This window comes from Antechinus flavipes, chromosome 4 (genome assembly GCF_016432865.1).
Source record: "Antechinus flavipes isolate AdamAnt ecotype Samford, QLD, Australia chromosome 4, AdamAnt_v2, whole genome shotgun sequence".
NCBI classification, from domain to species: domain Eukaryota; kingdom Metazoa; phylum Chordata; class Mammalia; order Dasyuromorphia; family Dasyuridae; genus Antechinus; species Antechinus flavipes.
The window spans coordinates 463,292,100-463,316,430 of NC_067401.1; the positions used below are offsets into that span (position 1 = coordinate 463,292,100).

General features: G+C 42.8%; 2 protein-coding genes across 2 annotated transcripts in view; one reads left to right on the plus strand and one right to left on the minus strand.

The window, feature by feature from the left end:
* The window catches only part of EFCAB7 (EF-hand calcium binding domain 7), a 49,875-nt gene extending 33,069 nt beyond the window's left edge, over nucleotides 1–16,806 (minus strand). The window contains exons 1-2 of the mRNA XM_051999521.1: nucleotides 16,704–16,806; nucleotides 9,364–13,603 (exon numbers count right to left, since the gene is read on the minus strand). Coding sequence (XP_051855481.1) covers nucleotides 9,364–9,664 — 301 coding nt within the window. The 5' untranslated portion in view covers nucleotides 9,665–13,603; nucleotides 16,704–16,806. The remainder of the gene's footprint in view (nucleotides 1–9,363; nucleotides 13,604–16,703) is intronic.
* Nucleotides 16,807–16,904: 98 nt separating this feature from the next.
* The window catches only part of ITGB3BP (integrin subunit beta 3 binding protein), a 45,848-nt gene continuing 38,421 nt past the window's right edge, over nucleotides 16,905–24,331 (plus strand). The window contains exon 1 of the mRNA XM_051999520.1: nucleotides 16,905–17,037. Coding sequence (XP_051855480.1) covers nucleotides 17,033–17,037 — 5 coding nt within the window. The 5' untranslated portion in view covers nucleotides 16,905–17,032. The remainder of the gene's footprint in view (nucleotides 17,038–24,331) is intronic.

Consider the following 24,331-nt stretch of genomic DNA (forward strand, 5'->3'; position numbering starts at 1 on the left):
TAATACTAACAACTAAATGTTATTCTTGTGTATTCAATTTTTTTCAAAAACACCAATGACAGAAGCTCAAATCCATTACTTAATGTCCATTAATAAATTTTAAAAATTAATTTTGACACCTCAGTTCACAACTTGATGGTTCTTTAAAACTTGTTCGTTAATTAAGAACTCAGAATAGCAAATGCAATTGAGACCTGGGAACAAAAAAGTAAACGCCAATAAATACCCTTTTGTCAGGTTCAACAAAGACTCTTGACACATTTAAAATTCCAAATAAGGAGTTAAATTTATTTTTATTTTTTTAAAATAACTTTTTATTGACAGAACCCATACCAGGGTAATTTTTTACAACATTATCCCTTGCACTCACTTCTGTTCCGATTTTTCCCCTCCTTCCCTCCACCCCCTCCTCCAGATGGCAAGCAGTCCTTTACATGTTAAATAGGTTACAGTATTAGGGAGTTGAATTTAAAAATCATTAGATTAAGAGCAACAGTTCAACTAAGGAATAAATTGTTTTCTAATTATTGTTGGCCACGAGCCTTTTCAAGGTCTTTAGTTGTATGTTCCATTATCACCTATATACAGAAATGTGTTCATTTTTTAGAAGCATAGAATTTTGGGATTAGAAGTCATCTAGTCTAAAGTCTGGATAACCTATTCAAATTTAAAAACCATTTGAAGTCAAAAACAAGTCAAGGGCCGAAACGCTTTGAAATACTGCTAACTATGACTCTGGATAATCTTAAATATTTTCTATAATGGGGCAAGCTGACATTTTCATTGAGGATGGCCAGATTTTTGCATAATGGCCACATAACATAAACCCCAAAGGGAAATGCTGCTGAACATACATATGTCTGATTGTTAAAAATATTCATTAGTACATCTAATATCTTGGCCATCACCCTTAAAGTCACAAAATAAAGTGCATACTTGCTCTAATTTGGGATTCTCATGTCTTATATGAAATCTCATATCCAGATGAATTGCATTTCAGTTCAGACATTATGCTAGGGACTGGAGACATAAAGATGAAAAACAACAACAACAACAAAAAAAAACACTAGCTAAATTAAATGAAGATTTCACAGGATCACCTGTATATTCTCAGAATCTCAGAAAAATGATCGGGGTACTTAGTTTCATGATTTTCTCTGAGTGTTTAAATAAACTTCAAGTGATGTGACATCACAAGAGATGTTTTGGGCACAACAAACACACTAACAAATAACTAGATCCAGATATTATAAATCATTTATATCATAAAACATTTAAGTCTTCGCCCACTGTGCAAAATATTTTACTAAATGTTTTGAGGAAATATTAGAAAATAGGAAAAACCCAGTTATTTACTAGAAGGAAAAAATCTAAAAAAGAAAGACAAAACAAATATCTACATAAAAACAATATATTCTTACAGAAATTTGTAGGTTCTTGTCTATGTTGGGGTTGCCTACATGGAAGGTTATTATGAACAATCACACCAGAAAAGAAATATCTGACTAATTTGCCATTTATTTATTTATTCACATATGTGGAGGACAAATGGGCAAGTAAACTGGATATCCGATTGTGGGGAACCCAGATATACACAGTCACTTAATTTGGAGCAGAATCAAGTTGGACAAAAATGGACTTTCTGGAGAGAAAGGAAAGAGAAATTATTCCTATTGAAACCTGGCATATCACTATTCTATTTCCAGAGTACGCAAAGATGAAAGAAATAGTTCCCTCTCTTCACAAGCCCAGTTCTCAAACTATTTAATGTTAAGATTTCTACTTTTTTTCATGAGTCCATATTACAAGATCAATCTCCCTCTTCTCTAAAAATGTACCTGCCACCTCTAATGCATCCAACTAAAAGCTTTTTTGAAACAGCCAGATATTTTTTTGGCAGAGTTCAGAGATGCTTTGGAAAAAGGAGGAACTTTTAATAGTAATAGCTGACATTGTCTTCACTTAAACATCCCCTAAAAGCAATGGCAGTTGTTAATACAATCTTGGACCTTCACAAGGTCACTCTAGGGAACAGGTGTCTAGCAAGTAAGTAAATAACTAGGTGGTGCAGTGGGCAGAGTGCCTGGCCTGTAGTCAGGATACCCTATCTTCCCAAGTTCAAATCTTGCCTCAGACGTTTACTAGTTATGTGACCCCATGAAGTCACTTAATTCAGTTTCTTCTTCTATAAAATGAATCAGAGAAGACAAATCCCTCGGTTCCTTTGCAAAGAAAACCCAAATGGGGTCACCAAGAGTCAGACGGGACTGAACAAGTAACTGAATTGCTATTTTTAATATACATTTTAAAAAATAATGTTGTGTACTTCCCCCCTTTGAAGATTAGAATTATAGTACATAGAAAGGAAAACAAACAATAGCTAATAAAGTGAATTCTCTCTGTCTCTTCTTCCTCTCTCTCCGTAAAATATGCAGAAATGCACACACACACACACAAATATGTTCTCCATTTCAGCATTCCTATTTCTATGAATTATTAAACTATTAAAAAAATTTTTTGTAATAATTCATTGGAGCCTATTATCATGAATAAGTATTGAACGAACAGCAGAGTGTAGCTAACAGTACCAACATAATGTAACTCTAGACACTTTACAACTGACTCCACACACCTAATCCCCTGCCCCAGTATACCTGAAATTTTGATATAAACCTATAGTAACTGTTATTTTCCTGTTAACACGTTCATGTCAAGCTCTAATAATTGTTAGTCCATCCGGTCCCAAAATGGAGATGCACGTACTCTTGGTATATACTTGTGACACCTGGATACAGAGGAAAGTCTCAGAATACATAAAAGCTCTCACACTTGTTCCCACTGCGCCTGTGTTTACACTCAGATTATTTGAAATTCATCACTGGCATGTCATAAAGGGGGCTCCATTTAGCATCAAGAATTTATGGAAGAAGAATGCTAATTTCTTATCCTTCCAGATAAGCCTGTAAAACTAGTATCGTGATAATACACATTCATTGGTTTCTAAAGTAAATGCCTCAATAAGGGAAAAGTAGAAACTATAAACTTATTGGATTGGTGATAACACCAAAAGGAAGCTCAGTAATAACATGCCAGAAGTTATATCAATATGCACGTATTTATTTGATACACTGAAATGCATTTAAGATCTATAAATAACTCAGTATTGAAACAGTCCAGCTGGAATGGGGTAGTCAGGGAAGCCCCTAATCTGCTGAGCAGGGGCCCTTCTTATTGAACTAGGAATGGACTCTGGCCCTTTCCTAAGAGAGGTGAACTTTGGGATGATGAAGCAACACTTTAATGGCATCTGTAACTGGAGGGCTGCATCAAAAATCACTGATGACTGAGGTAGGAAGAGCTGCCCACAGAAAAGGCTGGATAAGTCAGTCAATAAACACTTACTGAATGCCTACTGTGTGCTCACTAAAGAGAGTATTTTTGAGAGCACATTTTGGGCCTCCATCCGTTCTGCTTCAGACTTCTGTGGAAGTAGGGTGGGATTTCCCTCACCACCGCCAGCTGCAATACTGGCTAAAAGCACAGAGTAGAAGAAAAGGTGAACTTGAGATCGGGACCACAAGGGCTGCTTCTGTCAGGGGGAAGCATTTCTAGCCTTGGAAGCTACCTTTGAGCCCTAGTGCTGAGGCACCTGACTTGATGCTTGCTGCCTGGTGGGAGGTGCTTCCCACAAGCACACCATTATTCAGAAAAGGTAAACACTGAGAGGATCAACCCAAACCTGCAGGGACCAAAAGTCATGTCTGGCCCAAAAGTACAGACTTTATGAGTTGCTCAGAGACTGCAGAACCAAGGCAGCTGGATAATATCTGCTCAGGAGCACCCCAAAGTGGTCATTGCCTCCCAGGAGAGTAGAGGAAGTACGAAGGGTTAATTTGCTGTGGTCAAATAAGTGATGAGTCCTTGCATCTGAAACATTTCTTTTATAGCTGAGGAAAAAAATAAAAAGTTGTCCTACAGCCACAAGATCTGTTGTCTGTGGAGTACCTTTTCCAAAGGCCATCTGATTTTTTCCTTTTGGTGAGCCCATTTTCTGAGAGATCACCCACCAACCTTTGCCATGGGTCATATAACTTTTTAGAACAGTTTCTAGTGTTTCAATATTTAACAATTTAAAATGAAAGGAACTGGTCAAATCAGCAGTCCTTACTCCCATCCTATGCCTCTGCAGAGCCTCTCTCATGCCTGGGGTCCCTTCACCCCTTTTTCTAGAGCCACCAGTTTCCCGTGAAGTTCATGTCAGGTGCCACCTCCTAGAGAAAGCTGACTCTGCCCCCATTCTCAGTGACTTTTGGTGTTTTATATTCACTTTGCTGAGAAGCGCACGGGCAGTAGTTGTGGTACTGGAGATATCTTTCTGTTGACCTGATACTATTCATTTCTGGTCATTGAAATCAGCTTCCAAAGGAAGCGAAAACCATTGCCAAAGATTAAAAAATCTAAGCATACATACATAGACATATATATATATATATATATATATATATATATATATATATTACTATTGATAAAAGACAAAGGACACAGAAGACAACAGTAGACCTGGGAAGTGACTTACAAGCTGAAAAGATGCCTGTTCTAGTGATTGGGATTTCTGGACCAAAGTTTAAAATATACAAACAAGAGGTTTCTGGATAGAGACAGACTGAAGAAAACACGGGCTTAGAATGAATTTGCTTGGAGTCTCCTGATTAAAGGCCAGAAGCTCAGGCAATAAGTGAAAGGTCCTAAGTGAAGAAGCAACCTTGTCCTTGAAGCTATCCCAGAGCCTTGTTTGCATGGGAGCCCTGAGCCGAGTCTGGCTCCAACAGGTATGACTTATTCAAAATAAAGGGGATGAGTAAAAGGGGTAGAGGAATAGTATTGTATTAAGAAGAAATTCGGAAATCAGAGGGAGGCGCGGTGACACACACTTGCATAAAATCCAAAAAAGAAGAACCTGAACACATATTGTCACCACAGACCACTGGATGGAAAGAGGACGTGGAAGAGTTTAGCAAACAGATCTCTAATCTGCCAGGGAGGAAAGAAGGAAGCAGTTACAGGAGACTTCAGTGATAACAACAGCAAGCGTCTAGCTAACGCTTTAAAGTTTGCAAAGCACACCATATCTTTTCTCTCACTGGATCCGGGAGGTCAATGCTATTATGAACCCCATTGCACAGATGAGGAAATAGAGGTAAAGTGACTAACCTAGTGTCACACAGCTAAAAACTGTCTCAAGACTATTGGAACTTGTGTATTCCTGACTTTGGGCCTGTTATCAGTCCACCAGATCACTTCAGCTGCTTTCCAATTCCAAGACATCTCCTTGGTGACCTTCTCTGCAAAAGACATACCAATAAAGGGAGATTCTCTTCTAGATTTCAATCTGAGGCAAAGGTTGTATGAGTAGGATTGGCCCCGGGGCAGTGAACCCGCCCTCTGATAAAGACTGGGAGGAAAGCTTAGCAGGTGACCTTTCATGAAAGGGAAGTCTAGAGTCTCTTTAAATATTTACATCAAGAAAGGTGCCAGGGTTGGAAGCAAATAAAAACAGCTAAAGTTTAGCTGGCAGAAAAATCATTGATTAGGGATAAAATAGTCTTGCCAGGGCTTCCCACCCAAGTGTGCCTGTATTAAAAGCCCAGAACCATTTCTTCTCCTCAGGAAGTCAAAGGGGAGGAAGCCAGCAGGGGCTTTCTAGCTGAGTGGGCAGGAACCAGAAGAGTTCCAATGAAGAATGAACCTTAGTATAGTGAGCCTAAAGGAAATGAATAGACTGCCTGTGGACATGATAAAGAGAAGATTCTAGACTCAAACTTGGCGGCAAGATGGCTACTCAACAAGAGGCACTTGGGAACTGGGACCAGCGACATAAAATGGCGAGGGAGGCTCCTACCGTCTTTAAGCTATTCTCTCTCATCCTCTCTGTTTCCTGCATGTGTCCATTACTTCCTGCTCCACAAGCTCACCTAGCCTGAATGTGCGTAAGTTAACTGCAACTCCTCTGTTGTCTGAAACGCACCCCAGATTTCCCAGATTTCCCAAGGCTCAGAGTGAGATGGGGAGATGATGGAAATTCTCTAGAAATTAGTTAGTTAGCCCAGGAGGGATAAGGAACTCCATGAATGGAATTCAAAGACACAAAAGCAACTCTGAAAGTGAGAGAGGAGCCGAGTGGCCACTCGAGTAAGTCAGCAGCTGCCCCGGATGGGCCGAGAGAGCAGGAGCAAGAAGCCGAAGAGCCAGAGTGTGACCCGGGAGGCTGAGTGGCTCAGGAGAGGTGAGCTCCTGATGAGAGAGCTGTTCAAACAGCCTGGGGGAGCAGGGAAGATCCTGGGACAGGGCAGGAGACCAAGGGGAGGCTTGAATTTGTGCTTTACTCCCTCTCTTTTGTTGTGGGGCAGAAAAGGCCAAGACAAAAGTAGGTGATACCTGAGATAAAAAGATGGGGAACCCACTCAGAGACCCTGAGGAGTCTGGCCCAGATAAACAGCCGATGCTTACCCCCTGCTGGGGACAGGGGAGACCACACTGGAGGAGAAAGGAAACAAGGTCCTCATTTTTTTTAAAAGGGGAAGACAACAAGATTTGTTAGGTGGCGAGTGTAGCTTCATCTTCTGGTGGAGTTCTCAGATAACTCCTGGGACAGGGGGTGAGGGAGGCGAGCCCCAAAGCAGCCCAGGCTTCCTGAAGGACGGCTCGCAATATTCTGGGTGGGTACAATCCTATGCCAGGGGCCTATCTCCTCCCCCCCTCCCCCCAGAACTGAATAAAGCTGTAGTGGGCTTCAAGAGTCAAGAGGACTCCCGGGCTCTTCTCAATGGCTTGGATAAAAGGCATGGCTGCCAGCTTCATCAGAACTGCAGGTGCCATGGGGTGCAGAGAGAAGGCCAACGGGCAGGGGCAGAACCCGAAAGCCTGAGAGCTCAGACCAGGCCGGCTTCTTCTTGTGTCCGACCCTCTGGCTCAGGCTGGAGAAGCCAGAGAAATCCAGGGGCCTCTTCTCAGAAGCAGGCTTTTAAATGCACAAAATGAAATGCGCAGGATCCCAAAGGACATCAATTACATGGAAATGCAGCAACTAGAGGTCAACAAGTTCTGAATTCATGGAGCCCTCATCCACAAGCGTCAAGTTAAGAAGATGAGCCCAGCATGTCAGACCTAGGTCTCAAGAAAATCATCTGGCAGAAAGTGGACGATGGGCTGGAGAAGAGATCTGAAGGAGAGCAATTAGAAGGGAGTGAGGTGGCACAGATGGCACGGAAGGTGATACAGGAGATAACATAGGAGATAGCACGGGAGGTGGTACAGGAGATGGCACAGGAGGTGGTTAGGAGATGACATAGGAGATAGTACGGGAGGTGGTACAGGAGATGGCACAGGAGATGGTTAGGAGATGATACAGGAGATGGCACAGGAGGTGGTACAGGAGGTGATGCAGGTGGCGGCCCCGTGGACTGAGCCCTGGGTCCTACAGAAAAGAGGATCTTGGCTCAATTTCTGGTTCAGAAACTTACTAGCTTTGTGACTCTTGGCAAGCCATTTAACCTTACTTTGCCTGTTTCCTCATCTTTAAGATGGGATAACAATAGCCCCTCTCTCTCTGAGCTGTTGTGAGAATCAGAGATGTTTCCTGTAAAGCCCTTTGCCCACCTGAAAGAGCCCCGTAAATGCTGACTATTATTGGTAACAATAAGAATAACAACCAAACAGGCTGCAGGTGATGAGGGTCTGCCCCAGGCTGCCCTCTCCCTGCTTCGATGGCTCTCTTGGCACACTGGCCCATCTCTCAGGCCTCAGGCCTGTGGTGATCTGCCCATGAACCCCAGATCATGGCAGCCTCCTGCTGGCTCTGGCCCTGGGCACCTTGATGGCAGGGGAAGGCTCCTCCATTCCCCCACACTGGCTCATGTTCCTCTCGGCCAATGTGCCCAGAAGTGCCTTCATTCCTCCTCAGCACAAGCTGCACAGCTTTTCATCCCCAACCCCTTCTGATTAGGAAGAGGGCCCAGAGGAGAGGAAGGGGCCTGATTCCTTTGGGGTCTTCAGTCTGACTCTGGCATGACTGAATGTCAGCTCTCTGAGGGAAGGGACCAGTTTTTCATCCCCAGGATACACAGAAGGAGCAGGAAGAACTGCGTCAGGAATTCCCAATCCCTATGGCCCCATAAAAGGAAGTCCTTTCTGCCACTTGAGCATCATACCGCTGCCCTGTCTTAAAGAAATGGCTTATCAAGTCATTGGGTCCTGTGTCCATCGCTGGCCTTAAGGCCCAAACTACCCGAAGCCGTATCTGTGGATGGTTCCAACATTACTGACCACCACAGACGGACTGAGAGGGCTGAGTCTTTTTTTCTTTTTCACATTTATGGGGCTGACCATGTCCTCAGGGGCCATGTAACAAGTAACAAGGGAAAGGAACAACAACAATGAGAATAAACTACCCTTTCTTCTCTCCTTTCCTTCTTGTCTTTTCATTCTGTTCTCTTTTCCCTTTTTCAAATCTTTACCCAATGACAAAACTCAAACATTCTCTCTTTGTCCTCCCCAACCTGGGCCTCAGCCATTTTGACTGTGACTATGGAGTTGCAACCCATCTTATCAGTGATCTGCTTCTTCCCATCTGGACCATCATCTTCTGGACCGGATTCCAGAATCCATGTTCCCAAGACTTAGGGAATTTCACTCATTTCTGGACTGATTTTCACTGGTGACTGAGAGGAGTGCAAACTGGGGTAGCCCATTCTATGTGGCTGATCTCAGACCTCGGGCCAAACCATCTTTCCCCTTCCACCTGGATGTCTGCCTAAGCAATCTTGTGATCTGTTCTCCTTTCTCTGGACACAGAAATCAACAGGACCATTACTTCTTTTATGGTGAGTCAGCTGGCTGCCCTATACATCAGGTCACTATTCCCATTACTTCTCAGACTGAATTCATTCCCTGGAGACCATTCTTTTATTTGAGTTTGCTCAGCATGCTGCTAAGAGTCTCATGGTAAGAACTAATCAATTCTTTTCCATTCATTCCCTCAAATTAGTCAAATTCAAATTTACTCAGAATGTAAAGCTCTTACCATCATTGTAAATCACTAATCCTTAGATGATGATGGCTAAAAATATACTCAAAGTAAAACAAAAACTAAGGTTTTACAATGTGACATTTAATTAGATATTTTATTTAATAATTTTGGAGTTTAATTTTGTAGCATATGGTCATCTAAAAAGACTATGATTTTATTGTCAACCTTTATTAAGAAATGAAAACAATTTAGGATTAAATTCTAAATCTTATTTTTTGGCTTTTGTTAATTTATCAGAAAAAATAAACACATGTGCTGAAAAGTAAAAGAATATTTACCTATGCAGAGTTGATCTCTTGACATAATGTTTTCTAAACTGCTTTTAAAAACAGTTAGATAGGCAGCTCTACAATTCATATAAAACAGCTCCTCTTCAGTGACCTGTAATTTCTTTGTTCGAGGACATTCCCAAGGTATCGATTTCTGATTGGAGAGAGGTGCATGACCTCCTGGACCACTGGCCATTCTATAAAAAAATGCAAAAATTGTCATGGTTGGATTCTTTAATAATCTAAAAATAATTTCCATCTTCCTTCTCAAGTCAAAGGGAAAAAACCCCAAAGCAATATATTTAAACATAGGTGTAAATTTACCTGCATTTATATTTTCATATTAATGACAACATATTTGCATGAAGAAAAAAATCTTATGGGCAATAGCAATGGCAAGAACAAAATAAACCTTTTGCTTTACTTTCTCTTCTCTTCTAATACAGAGCTCTCAATTATACAATAATCTCTGATCGCAGTAATAGAGAAAGTTTTTTGAGAAACAAAGTACTAAAGAAAGTCTCAACATTGTGAATGGTAAACTCCTAAATGGGGCACGGCTTATTTCTTCATTTGTGTTATTCCAGCATTTCTCATAATTATTTTTAATTACTATACTGTTCAAAAGAAATATTCAAAATGTTAGCCACTAAGATGTTCACCAAAAAAGAAAGAATATTTTAGAGCCACACAAAAATTTTCCTGCTTTGCTCAAAACGTCATTGTTAAATTTTAAGACAGAACAATGTCAATTAAACACAAAACACATGAGAAATTAGTGTTTTTTTTTTTAAAGACACATTTTCAAATTGAAAATTTAAATAGACAAATTCATCAAGAATTCTAGATTCTAAATTACGTCCTTGAGAGAAGGAAGGTAGTTGTTTGGGCATGAGCAAAAATCATCACTGCTATGATAATGTAGACGTAATATTGTAAGATAATACACGATGCAACTCAAGGGCAGAAGTCTTTCCTTTTTCAAAAACTCAGGTCATATAACCTTTGACTTGGTAATCCTACCACTGAGAATATTTCCCAAGGAAATAAATAATTAAGAAGAAAAAAAGACGTGTTTGTATTATATTGTCACTATCCTCAGTAATGAAAGACTAGACAAGTCCCAAGTGGCCAAAGACAGGGAAAGGTCGAGGTAGATCTGAAAGTGGACACCACATGATTGGCTCTATCCCAGTAACCAGTACACTAGGGGCCAAATGCTCCCTCCTACCCAGGAGCTAAGAAATAAGAACAGTTTTTACATTTTTAATACTTGAAAAAAGACCAAATCAAGAGTAAGCTTCATTGAAATGAGAATCATGTGATATTCACCTTTCTGTGTCCTTTCAGTAAAGTTTATGGTTTGTGTATTGTCTGGCTGCTTTCCAGGTATACCCTTGGAGTTGAGGAAGAGCCAGAGATGGTTGTGTGGCGCACATTGCTTCCTCTCGTGCTCAGGCACATTACCAATTGCAGTGAGGCAATTAGAATTGGACATATTTTGAATGCCATGCTTTTCACCATAGTGCAATTTAATTTTATTACCAGTACATATCTATCATGTCAACCCATTAAAACAAAAGGAGGATTTCCATGGCGGTGTTTTTAAGACTAAGGGGAGTATAGATTATTTTATTATTGAATTACATAGCACCATGTTTATACAATGATATTATTGGGGTGCTCAAAGAATACAATATACATCACTATTATCAGATTAAGTGTTCATCCCAATATTCCCAGATCACAGACAGGACAGCAGACCACAGAGCAATTAGAAATTTGGATTATCTTATCACAGCAGAATTTGACAACAAATAAAAAATGGAAACGAAGCTGAAATTAAAGTAAGATTCTCATGGCTCATTGTTAGTCAAGCAAGGAAAGCTGTTTACTGATAGTGAGTTAATTAAGTTGTACTTGGTTGTAACAGTTAAAGAAATATGTCCAGTAAAAACAAATTTATCCAAGATTTTGCTCAGTTAATATCATATGTTTGTAGACTGATATCAGTATTTGATGGTATTTATTTGCATGAAAAGACATTTTCAAAGATGAAATACATAAGATCTCATTACAGATCAATATTAATAGATGAACATTTGCAATCAATTTTTGTGATAGGAAACATTATCTTTGAACCCCAATTAAGTGAAATGTTATTCCCCCAAAATGAATTCCATTCCTCTCATTAATAGATTAATAACACAAAAAATTATGCTTTATTATATTTTTAATTTTGTTGATTCTTACTTGTGAAAATTAAATTTTTTTCTATTTTTATAAAAATATCACTATACTAGCCTCAATTTTGTCTATAAAACCTACAACATCTAGTACTTGGTCCTTTACAGGGTAAGTTTGCTGAATCTGCTAGATACTTCCCAATTTCTGTCAAGGGCCCCACCCCCTTCTCCTAAGGATCTGGGTTCACAAGCAGTAGGTTAGTGGCAATTTCTCCTTTAGACCCTCCTCCCCTCTTACCTGTGGGAGCCTCCCTCCCTCCAGACCCTATCCCTCCTTTCATCCTCAGGGAAGCTGCCAAAATCCAGGTCCGGCTCATTCCCCAGTCAACAACTTCAGGCTCCCTGTGACCTTTACATTTCAGCACAAACTGCTCACTTCCTCTGTTCAGATCACCATCTCCACCTTCTTCCCTTAAAACCTTGGGATGTCCCTGAAACTTACAGCTCCAAACTCTAATACCTGAGCCCTCATCTTGCCATGGCCCAGGGATTCAATATTAATTGCCATAGCTACTCAGTCAGCCCATCTCGGTTTATTAAGCACTCATCCACCCTGTGCCGGGGCTTGGACTAAGGGACAGGGAAACAGAGGCAACAGGCAATGGCTGCCCTCAGGAGCGCACTATCTAATGGGGGAAGCCAGCTAGGGCTAGGCTAAGTAGGAAACAATCACCTGGGGAGGGCTTCCAGCAAAGTGGAATTCTTCAGCTGGGACTGGAAGAAGGGGAGGGAACCATCAGGACAGAAAAGGGGGGTACTCCGAGCCTGGGGGACAGCCACAGAAAATGCCCCGAGTTAAGAAGGGAGCCAGAGGAGTTTACTGAGGAGGGGGTAACACAGTCAGAACTGCACTTCAGGAGAATCCCTGTGTGTTTTGGATGAGGATGGACTGGGGGGAGGGATGCAGGGGAGACAAGGCATCTTCTCCAGGCAGGAGGTGATGAGGGGCAGTGTCTGAGGAGAGAAGGGGCACAGTGAAGAGCTGAGGCAGAGGGGAAGGTGTCCGGCCCCCTCCCCAGATGTGTGCTCGCCTGCATTTCTGTCCTTAGTCCTCCTCGGTCCTTGTGCAATATCCTGGATCCCTTTTCATAAATGGCTCCATTGCCAGTCCCTTTGACTTCGTTCAGGCTCTTCTGCTTTGGAGAACGTGGCTTCCTTCACAGCTTGGTTCAGAGGCCCCATTCGGCCTTCCCCAAGGTACCAGCTGCCAGCCCCTTCCCCTTCCAAAGTACCTGGAGTTTATTCAGTCACATGTGGGAGGACGTGCTGTCTCCCGAGAGAACGTTTTGTTTTTGCCTCTATGTCCCCAAGACCCAGCACAGGGCTTAACAAAGGTAGATGCATTTAATGATTGATATAAAGAAAGAAATAACGGGAGGTCTAGATGAAGACAGATGTGTGAAGAGTAATGTACACAAACTTCAAATTTATAAAACATTGTCCACTTAAAGGATGGGAAAAGATTGCAGAGTTAAATAGGCATTAAATCATCTTCCAGCTCCTATGTTTGCTTTGTACTGAAAACTTTAACAAATGATTTAACTCCAACGAAAGCATCATAGTTACAAGGAAGCCCCTCTTGGTCAAGGGAGCGGGAGACCTGGTTTAGACCCTGTGTTTGGGTCTCAGGAGCCTGGGGAAGCTGGTGCCAATTCCTGCTCTGCTGCTTACAACCAAGTGCGCAGCCTCTCTGGGCTGGTTCCCTCACCTTGGCGGCTAAGAAATTCTCTCAGTCCTGTTTGCTCATCTAGAAAATGGGCCTTAGAATATTTGTCCTTCGAGAAGAGGCTGAAACAAGATGTGAGAAAGTTCTGAGCCGCCGCCAGGAGGGACGCTAGAGAAATTCCGATGTTGTTATTCGGAGTAAAAGGCTCGTACGAGGTGGTGGGGGTTCGCGTCCTCATCATTCCTGAAGGAGGCTTTCGGGAAGGCCATCTCGGTGGGACACTAAATCCTGCTGTTGCTCTAACAGCTCCCAACATTATTTTACTCAGTGTTGACTTCTGAAAAGATATTCAACCTAATAAATTGGATATTTCAAGTTCAACAACAAGGCAATACAAGTAGTGGGGTCCCCTTCAGGACTCATTGGATCTTTCCTCGGGGGTCTAAGTGATTTGCACCTTCTTGAGGCACATTGGCCTTTTACACTTGGGAAAGGAAGATAATAATCACTTCTCCTGGCTGAAGTACCCTATTTATAATACACAGGCTGCTTGGCTGACACTTTCCTATTACACCAGATTTAGAAGGACCCCACAGGGATGTGGTGTCACAGTCTGGTTACTGCAAATTGGGGTCACTCTAATTAAGAACCGGTGCTTTAAACACAGAGGCTTATAAATGGTGACAAGGAACCATTAATATCAAGAAGGAGAGAGAAAACAAATGTTCATTTCCCAACAAGTGATCTTTACAAGAGACTCCATGCTGGCGCCCGGCTCCCCTTAATCTGGAGCGTGTCCGGTGCGTTTGGACATCCCTGGGCTCCTGCCGTCCCCCTCAGGCCGGGAGCCCCTGCAGGACAGGGAGCAGGTGAACCCGGCACACGGGCACTTGGGCAATGTCTGCTCAGGGACCAACCCCACTTGTCTCCTCCTGCCCCGGGGGAGAAGCGGATGATGTGGAAGCTCCAGAACCACAGAAATGGAAAGCTGGAAGGGCCCTCGGATGCCCCTGGTCCAGCCCACACAGGAAAGGAGGCCGGCCATCTCTCCATGGTGGAAGCCCTGTGGTTCGTTGGACCAGAGCTCTGCAATCAAAGGCAGCACGACCCACCCCTCCTGCTGAGCTCCCCCCCAACCCCTGCATTTAATAGGGGACATGCTGCTGCCTTTGACCTCGAGGAGTGAGTTTGTCCCAGCTCTTCCTCTTCCTGTCAGAGAGGACTCTCCGTCCATCCTTTCTCCCATCACCCCCAATTGTTTCTGAAAACAGCTTGTTCTGGGTGGACCCAATCAGTCAACAAGCCCCTATTAAGCCCTGCTGTGTGCCAGGGTTACAAAGAAAGGCAAAGGGGGAGACAGCGCACCAAGCTACAGGGCTCCCCAGCATTGGCCGAAGGGGGTTGGGGGGGGGCAGTGAGAAAGGCTTGGCTGCCATGGGCAGAGAACACACGCCAGTCCCGGGGGAGGACCGAGGAACGATCTGGAGCCAAGGGGAGGCTGAGGACCGGACATCAAAGCGGGAGCAGCTTGGGGGGAAGGGGGAGGAGAGAGACAGTGAGGTCGTCAAGGGCAGCAGAGGGGACAAGGGGCAGGAGGCAGAGGCTCAACTCCCTGAGGCGGGGCTGCCTTTCCTGGGCTTCCCTGGATCCCAGCCCTTAGCCCAGGGCCTGGTGCTTCATGCTGGCTGCATTGGGGTGACAGCAGAGGGATTCTTCCAGGGGAGGAGGGGGCCACCACCGCTGCGGAAGACGAGGGGTTTGCCTGGGAGACCAGAAAGGCCGCCTCTCCCCCGTGAGACTGGCGAGGAGAGCTGGGCAAGGAGGGCAAAAACCAGGCCCTGCCCTCAAGGGGCTTCCAGTCTAGTGAAGGAGAGTCTAAAACAGCTCTGGACAAGCAAGGAGGGTACGGGAGAATCAGAGACATCAGGGCAGAAGGGGGAGGAGGAGGCGGAAGGCAAACCAGCCCACACCAGAAGGGACCCCGGAAAGCGAATTAAAATGCTGCCTACAAGACTGAGCAGCTGGACCCTGGGCCCAGGGCAGCAGGTCAGGAACAAGGAGAACAACCTGGGACCCAGAGACAGGAGCCTCCGAGCACCCAGACGGGAATGTCAATGAACCTGGCAGGAAAGTCTGCTGTACCCCCTGCTGTGGGCACCCTCACTGTGGGCATCCCTGCTGTGGGCACTCACTGCTCTAGGCCCTTCCCACGCAGTGGGTACCCTTATCTGAAGGAGTCCCATTACAGGCCCCTCTTGCTATGGGCATCCCTGCTGTGGGCTGTTATGGGAAACCCTGTTACTGGCACCTGCTGTGGGCCCTGCCCTTGCTGTAAGCCCTCTCCCCTGTGGGCACACCCACTGGGGTCACCCCCGGCTGTGGCACCTCCCCCTCACGGGCACTCCCTGCTGTGGGCCCCTCCCCCTCACGGGCACTCCCTGCTGTGGGCCCCTCTCTCCTCGCTGTGGGCGCCCCGTGCCCTGGGGACCTCCTGCTATGGGTCCCCTCCCCCTCACGGGCACTCCCTGCTGTGGACCCCTCCCCCTCACGGGCACTCCCACTGGGGTCACCCCCGGCTGTGGCACCTCCCCCTCACGGGCACTCCCGGCTATGGGCCCCTCTCTCCTTGCTGTGGGCACCCCGTACCGTGGGGGCCTCCTGCTGTGGGTTCCCTGCGTTGCTCCCCCCTCCCCCCACTGTGGGCTGCCAGGGCCCGGGGAGAGCAGAGGGGCTCCCCCTGCTGGTTTGACCTCCCTGACACCATCCCAGGGATGGATGGAGAAGATGAGCGACTGAGGCGCCCCAAGCCTCTCGCCCCCTGCCCAGTCCTGCTCGGGTGAAAAGTACCTGGAGCAATCAGGACAGGGAATCAACACTAAAAAGGAGCCTTTCCCTGACAGATGGCGGCGGGCGCAGAGCCCTGCAGGAGGCGCTTTGCTTCTTAGGAGAAGGAGAGGGATGAAGCAAAGACGACAGCAAGGACCTGACAAGCAGGAGGAAGAGGAGGGTGGGGGTACTGACAGGCATCCCACCTGCACACAGTAGGCCGGCACACACCAAGCCCTGACACACAGTAGGACTGCAGCGGCGGCACACACCAGGCCCCCACCCAACGCACACAATCTAAGTAAGCCTGACAGACCACAAAAAGCAGGCCCCCCACTCCACACATAGTAGGTCAGCAAAGGCCGCACACAGTGGGTGGGCCAGCACACCCGCCACGCACTAAGCCCGCCCTCTGCGGACGCATTTAAGGGGTGTTTAGGGGCGAAGGGTCCTAGGTCGCCTCTCTCGGGCCTCGGCTGCACGTGGGGTCACCAGGGTTATTCTCATGGGGGGCTCTCCTCCCCTCCATCTCTGGGGACTCCCAGCCAGCCCTCCTCCCCAGGGAGAAGCCCGAAGCAGGGGAGCGGGGGGCGATGTGACCGGCTTCCTACCTCGCCCTGGGTCCCCTATGAAGAAAAGGCGCCGCCGCCGAGTCTCTTCACTTCAGGGTCTCGAGCTGCTTCCCGGACCCCAACACCTCAGTCTTCTCGTTACCCTGGCAACAGTAGCCACCGGAAGTCGGAAGTGGCGAGGGGGCGGGGGACGGCCCAGGCGTGAGCCTGCGCAAGCGCTGTTAGTATCAAAAGCGTGAGGAGTCGAATACGCATGCGCCTGTTCCGGGTTTCCGGCCGGCGAAGATTCAAGAAACAGCGCCCCAGCGTGGGGCGGAGCGGGAGCGTCTCGGAGGAGTTGGCGGCTGTTCCGGTTCCGGTAGCACGAAATGCCGTACGTATCCCGCGGGGGGAGAAAAGGGGGAAGGAGGTGGATGGCGCGGCGTTGTTGGGGTGGGCGGAGCGTCAATCTGCCACAGGCCTGCTTCCCCCCACCCCCAGTTTCTGAAGGGGAAACTGAGGCCCACAGTCACCCCGGAGGCCGGGGTAGATCCAAGTTACCTCGGAAACTGTTTAGACCATGCCCGTCCCATCCCCTTTTACAGATGTTGAAACTGAGGCCCCGAAGGCGCCTGGGAGGTCAGATAGTCAGCCCAGAAACCCTGGCCTGTAAAGTCCGAGTGTCTCAGGTGATGAGGGCAGGACCGAGTAGAAAACTCCTCGTCCAGCCCCTTCTCCGGTGTTGCATCGCCATGCCCCGAGAGGCTGGAGGTTCTGCTTATGCGGAACGTGAGGTTCCCCCACGTGGGGCTGGGCGCTGACTCCATATCCTGTGCTTGCACTCCTGGGTAGTAATTGGCATCATCCCTTCCTCCTTCTCCCGCCTAGCTCAGCCTTATTTTCCCAGCTGCCTGAAGAACCTCTTATCTCCGCCCAGACAGACTTTAGGCATCTCTTCCCGGCATTCTTAACGGTCCGGTACCCGGCACGGTGTGTTTTACTTGGTGAGCCGGTGCTTAATAAATACGTGGTGACCGAGGTTGGTAGAGAAGTGTAGGCTATTTAAACAGTGCTGGATCTGGAGTTAGAGTGCTTGCTGACTGGCCTCAGAAAACTTTTCGTGATTCTTCGTTGCTTATAGGATTAAACAAAAACAAAAAATCAAAACTTCTTAGCCCGGCATTAAAGGCCTTCCACAGTCTGTCTCCGACCCAAGATTTCTACCATATTTTTACATTGTTCCCCATCAAATATTCTTATATTTAAATCAAACCAGACTGATAAAAAACCATCCCATCATCTGAATTCTAGATTGTCTAATTTAAATTGTCTGTTGATACCATTTTCCAAGCCTGGTATGCAAGTTGTCTTTGTCTTCCAGGACACTTTTCTTTCTGTGAAGACTCAATCTACATGAAGCTTTCAGGGATAAACCCCCATTACAGTCTTCAGTTTCTCTGTGTATGTGCCCTATGAGGCTCCTTGAGAGTAAGATCTCTTTCATTTTTGGTTTTCTATCTCCCGTGCCTCTTCTGGAGCCTTATGTTGTCATTACTATTATCATCAACATCATTACTAACATTTATTTAGTGCTTTAAGGTCTTCAGAACCCGTGACAAATACTCTCATTTTATAATCCTGGGAGCTTGATGCTATTATAATCTCCATTTTAAAGATGGGAATATTGAGACAGACAGAGGTTAAATAACTTGTCTAAAATTATACAACTAATAAGTATATGAGGTGAGATGGCCAAGTAAAGCAATATTTAAAAGCCAAGTGATGTATGTCCAAATTGTCCTTTTCACTATGATGCTTCCTCAGGAAGAAGTCATTAGTCCAGGTTAGATGGAATTCAGAAAAAGGAGAATCTGAAAAAACTCCATGGAGCAGTAGCATTTGAATTCGGCCTGGGAGAGTATATGGAGATTATAGATTTGTGATTCATCACAATAGAATTGAAGCCACGGATGCTGCTAAGAGGTAGAATATATACATTTGGACTGTAAAACCAAGACAAAAATATTAACGCCAGTTTAAAATTATTTAAGAGGAGCCTGTTTCAGAGGAAAAAAGAAAGATTTATGGAATCCACGAATTGATGTCTTAACAATATATTAGTTACTAGGAGATCAATACATAGATTTCTCTTTTTAGTCTCTTTTGATTCCTCATTCATATCTTTTTATATTTCTTTTGCCTCCTGAGTTTGTAATTCAAAATTTCTTTGTCGCTCTGGTTTTTAAAAGGAATGCTTATAAAGCCCTTTTATTTCATTAAAGATCTAATTTTTAATAAAAGCTTTCTGTAAGATTCTGTTCAGTTTTCTGGATAAGTTATTCTTGGTTGTACACCTCCATGTTTTGCCTTCTGAAAAAGTGTATTTTAGGCTGTCTTATTTCTATATAGTGGTGGCTGCTAAATTTTGTGTGATGCTGATCATTGCTCCCTAGTTCTTGAATTTGTTTTTCTAGTTGCTTACCTTTTTTTTTTTTTCTTGGCCTTGGAAGCTATGGATTTAACTGTAATGTTTGTAGAAGTTTTCATTTTAAGGTTTCTTTCACAAGATGACTGGTAAGGTCTTTAACGTTGATCTGGTAAAGCTAGGTGTCAAAATGGATAGTTTTAGGTTTGAAGTCAGGAAGTTATTGTTCTTGCTTGATTTTTTTTTTAATTGTATCGATGACCCTGTTTAGGGTGATTTGTCATTTCCCTCTCCAGCTTGGACAAACAGGATTAAATGACTTGCCCAGGGTCACATGGTGAGGAAATTTCTGAGGCTAGATTTCTAAACTCACTCATTGCAGAAAGTCTAAAGCAGCTGCTAGGACCCTGCCTGCTGAGAAGGCATTATCTTCTCAGTGTCAGCCTCCATTTCCCTAACAGGACTTTGCCACTATAGAAGTCAGTCTCTTAGCAGAACTGGCTTCCTGTCCAACAATACACTTTCATTTTTGCCAATTAATATTTTGGTTTCATGAATTTTTTTCATGAAGAACCTCTGCGCCAACCATAAGGGGATTTTAACAACTCTCTGACTTGCCAGTAACCTCATCATAATAATTTTTGCACTGTGGGCCCTTTCCCCTCTATTATGATCTCTTTGTAATATAAACTCAGTAGAGATACTGCTAGATCAAAGGCTTTGCCCAGTTTGATAGCCCTTCGGGCATAGTTCCAAATTGTTCTCCAGAATGATTGGATCATTTCACAACTCCACCTAATTCTTTTAATGTCTCAATTTTCCCACATCCTCACCAACATTTATCATTGTCTTTTTCTGTCATCTTAGCCAAATTGAGAAGTGTGAAGTGGTACCTCAGAGTTGTCTTAATTTGTATTTCTCTAATCAATAGTGATTTAGAGCATTTTTTCATATGACTATAAAAGGCTTTAATTTCTATGAAAATTGTCTCTTCATATCCTTTGACCATTTATCATTTGGGGAATGGCTTGTATTCTTATAAGTTTGAGTCAGTTTTCTATATATTTTAGAAATAAGGACTTTATCAGAAATACTGACTATAAATTTTCCCCCCCAGCTTTCTGCTTCCCTTCTAATTTTGGCAGCATTAGTTTTGTTTGTGTAAAAACTTTTTAATTTAATATAATCAAAATTATCCAATTTGCATCCCATAATGTTTTCTAGTTATTTTTTGATCATAAATTCCTCTCCTCTCCACAATCTGAGAGATAGATTATCTGTTGTTCCCCTAATTTGCTTCTACTATCACCCTTTCTGTCTAAATCATGAACTCATTTGCACCTTATCTTGGTATAGGGTCAATGTTGATCACTGCTTAGCTTCAGCCACACTATTTCCCAGTTTTCCCATCAATTTTTGTCAAATGGTAAGTTCTTATCATAGAAACTGAAGTCTTTGGGTTTAATCAAACAATAGATTACTGTAGTCATTGACTATTATTTCTCGTGAACCTAGCTCATTCTTCTGATCCACTACTCTATTTCTTAGCCAGTACAAAAGTTTTTTGTTTTTTTTTTTAATTAAAGCTTTTTATTTTCAAAACATACACATGGATAATTTTTTAACATTGAGCCTTGCAAAACCTTGTTCCAAATTCCCTCCCTTTTTCCCTCACCTCCTCCCCTACATGGCAAGTAATCTATATTAAACATGTTAATTAATATATATATATAAAATCCAATACATGTTTTTATATATATATATGTATATATATTTATAAAATCCAATATATGTATACATATTTACATAATTATCTTGCTGCACAAGAAAAATCAGATCAAAAAGGAAAAAAAAAAAAAGAGAAAGAAAACAAAATAGAAACAACAACAAAAAAAGTGAAAATGCTATGTTGAGATCCAAACTCAGTTCTCACAATTTTCTCTGTGGGTGTAGATGGCTCTCTTCATCACAAGATCATAGTTTTAATGACCACCACTTTATAATATAGTTTTAGATCTTGTGTAGCTAGGTTACTATTCTCTTCACTTTTTTTTTTTTCATTAATTCTCTTGAAATTTGTGACCTTTTGTTCTTGTAGATGACTTTGTTGTTATTTTTTCTAACGCTGTAATTTCTTGGCAGTTTGATTGGCATGGCACTGAATAAATAGATAAAATTAGGTAGAATTGTCATTTTTATTATTTAGCTTGACTTATAAGCTCATGGGTATGAGCAACTGATATTCTTCCAGTTGTTTAGATCTAACTTTATTTGTGTAAAAAGTATTTAGTAATTGTGTTCATATAGTTCTGGGCTTTATCTTGACAGGTAGATTCCCAAATAGTTTATATTATCTACAGTTATTTAAAATGGGATTTCTCTCTCTCTTGATGCTGGGCTTTGTTGGTAACATGTAGAAATATGTATGATTTTTGTGGGTTTATTTTATATATTTTTTACTTTAGCTGAAGTGTAACATATTCTGCTCCAGCCTTTTACCTTTACTCTTTATGTAGCTTTCTACTTCAAATGTGTTTCTTGTAAACACATAAAATCCTACCCACACAACAGACTGTTTGAAAAGTAGAATAGGGAAGCTTACATAGCCAAAATTGTTTGAGCTCTTCCCAGCTTTTTCATGTGACTTAATTTACCCATGTTTTACCTATCCTTTCCTCTTCTCCCAGTACATTCCCTTTTCCACCCCCATTTCTTTTTTATATCATCATATTAAAGTCAACTTATATCTATACCCTCTAAGTAAACTCTTCTAACGCTCCTGACAAAGACACAGTTCTCAAGAATTACATGTAGGAATGTAAAACATTTCAACCTTTGAAAAACATAGTTTTTTTTTTTTTCTTCCCTGTTTACTTTTTTATGCTTCTCATGAGTGCTGTATTTGAAAATCATATTTTCTGTTCAGTTCTGGTCTTTTCATCAGGAATGATTGAAAATCCCTATTTTATTGAATGTCCATCTTTTCCCCTGAAAGATAATGCTTAATTTTGCTGAGTAGTTGATTTCTGTTTATAGTCCAAGCTCCTTTGCCTTCTAGAATGTCATTCCAGACCCTCTGATCCTTTAATGTGGAAGATCCTAGATAATCTTGATTGTGGATCCTCAATTATTGAATTATTTCTTTTTGGCTGCTTGGAGTATTTTCTCCTTGACCTGATCATTCTAGAATTTAGCTACAATATTTGTTGGCATTTTTATTTTGTTATCTCTTTCAGGAAGTGATCAGTGGATTCTTTCACTGACTGTTTTAATCTATGGTGCTAGGATATCAGGGCAGTTCTCCTTAATGGTCTCATATAAGATATGTCCAGTTTTTGTTTTTGTTTTTGTTTTTTCCTACCATGGCTTTCACGTAGTCCAATAATTATTAGATTGTGTCTCTTGGATCTTATTTCCAGGTCAGTTGTTTTTCCAAGGAGGTAGTTTACATTTTCTTCTATTTTTTTTTTTTTTTTTTCATTTTTTGGTTTTGTTTGACTGATTCTTGATACCTCATTAAGTCTAATTCAAATCTTTAGTGAATTGTTTTCTTGTTAGTTTTTTTTTTTTTTTAACCTTTTGTATCTGGTCAATTATACTTTTAAAGAAATTGTTTTGTTTGGTGGATTTTTTTTTTCCATTTTGCAAGTTCTGATTTTTAAGGAGTTGTTTTATTCAGTATATAAATTTTTTCATTTCACCAAATTTATTTTTAAGTAGTTTTCTTCAGTCAATTTCTGTTTTTCCTTTTTCCAAGGCATTGGGTTTTTTCTGCAAACTTTAATAATTCTCCTATGTAGCTGATATTTCTTTTATCTCTCTTTTAAGATCCTTTTAAAATTCTTCCAAGAGAGCCTTTTGAGCTGGGGAGTAGTTCATATTCCCCTTTAAGGCTTCTCCTATAGACATTTTGCTTTGCTTTCCTTTTCTGAGTTTGTGTTTTTCTCTTCCCTATCCCCACAGTAGTTTTCTATAATCTGAGCTCTTTTTGCTTCTCCATTTTTCCCTCAGCTCTCTTATTTCATTTTCCATTGTTTCCCCTAGTTTACTTAACTTCATTTATAAATTTTTTTTTATGTTCTTTTTATTTTTCAAATCTTCATCTCTTTCAGGAATTCTGCATGAACTTGAACGAATATGTGGGGTCTTTTTTTTTTTTTTTGAGACTTTCTCTAAAACATTTAGAATCATTTTTTTCTGTATATATGTCTTAAATGTCCTTGTCATCATAATGGCGCCTTCCTTAAAACACAGCCTATGTTGCTGCTCCTTTCCCTGAACTGCCAGCCCAAATACAGGTCCCCTCTTCTATCTAAATTGGATTTGTGAGCCTGCTGCCATGTGGCAGTGCTTCCTGCACTGCCCCCCATAAGGTCAGACCCTGTAGCCAAATCTGGGGCCTCTTCTTGCCCTTCTCCCAGTGACCAAAGGTCCCCTTTTCTGTCTCCCTCTGCTATTCTGAGGACTCAGGGTTTTCCAGATCTTCCAGAGCTATTGCCATTCTGTGACCTCTCACTTCACATCTTGGGCTTTTCTGCCCACCTTATTCTCCCACCTTACCTAAGACAAACATGCTCATGGGAATCGGCCACTTGTGAAGCATAATTTGTGGGTTTCACTTGTGATAGTGAATGTATAATACAGATGAATCATGAGTTGTTGTAATCCATCTCTTGTCCTTACCTTTAAAAAGATCGCTCCTGTCCCATTTCTGCTTTCAACCCTGCATCTTGGTTAGGGGAGAACTCGCAAATCTGTAAGACATAGTCATTTTGGAAACAAAAGCGATCTAAACATATCTAGAAACAAAGGCAGCATATCTTTAATTAGGGTTGGATTGAGTTGGTTGGATTAGATTTGCTGGACAGATTGATTAAGGATGTTGCCTTCTGTCATTCAGATAATTTTTTGCCTTCCTTTGGACATGTTTACCATACAGACTCTTATGCAGAGCGCTTTGCTCATTGGGATGCTGTGGTCTTTGGACTTAGTAACATTTATTAGCTAAAATGCTTCCTTTAAATCACCAACACTTTTGTTTATTTCTTTGCATTATTTTTCTTTGTTACTTGATTTTTTTGATCTTGGATTTCCATTTTTCTTTAGTCTGACTCAGCAATTTGTTCTTTATTCTTCCTACCCCCCCCTCCCCCAACTTTGCTCCAGGGTAGTTCCTTCACCCTTGAGGTCCCATCAGCAGTGACAAGCCCAGAAGAGAGAATTTTTGGATTCCCTAATAAGAACTATGATCTCCCCCCACCAA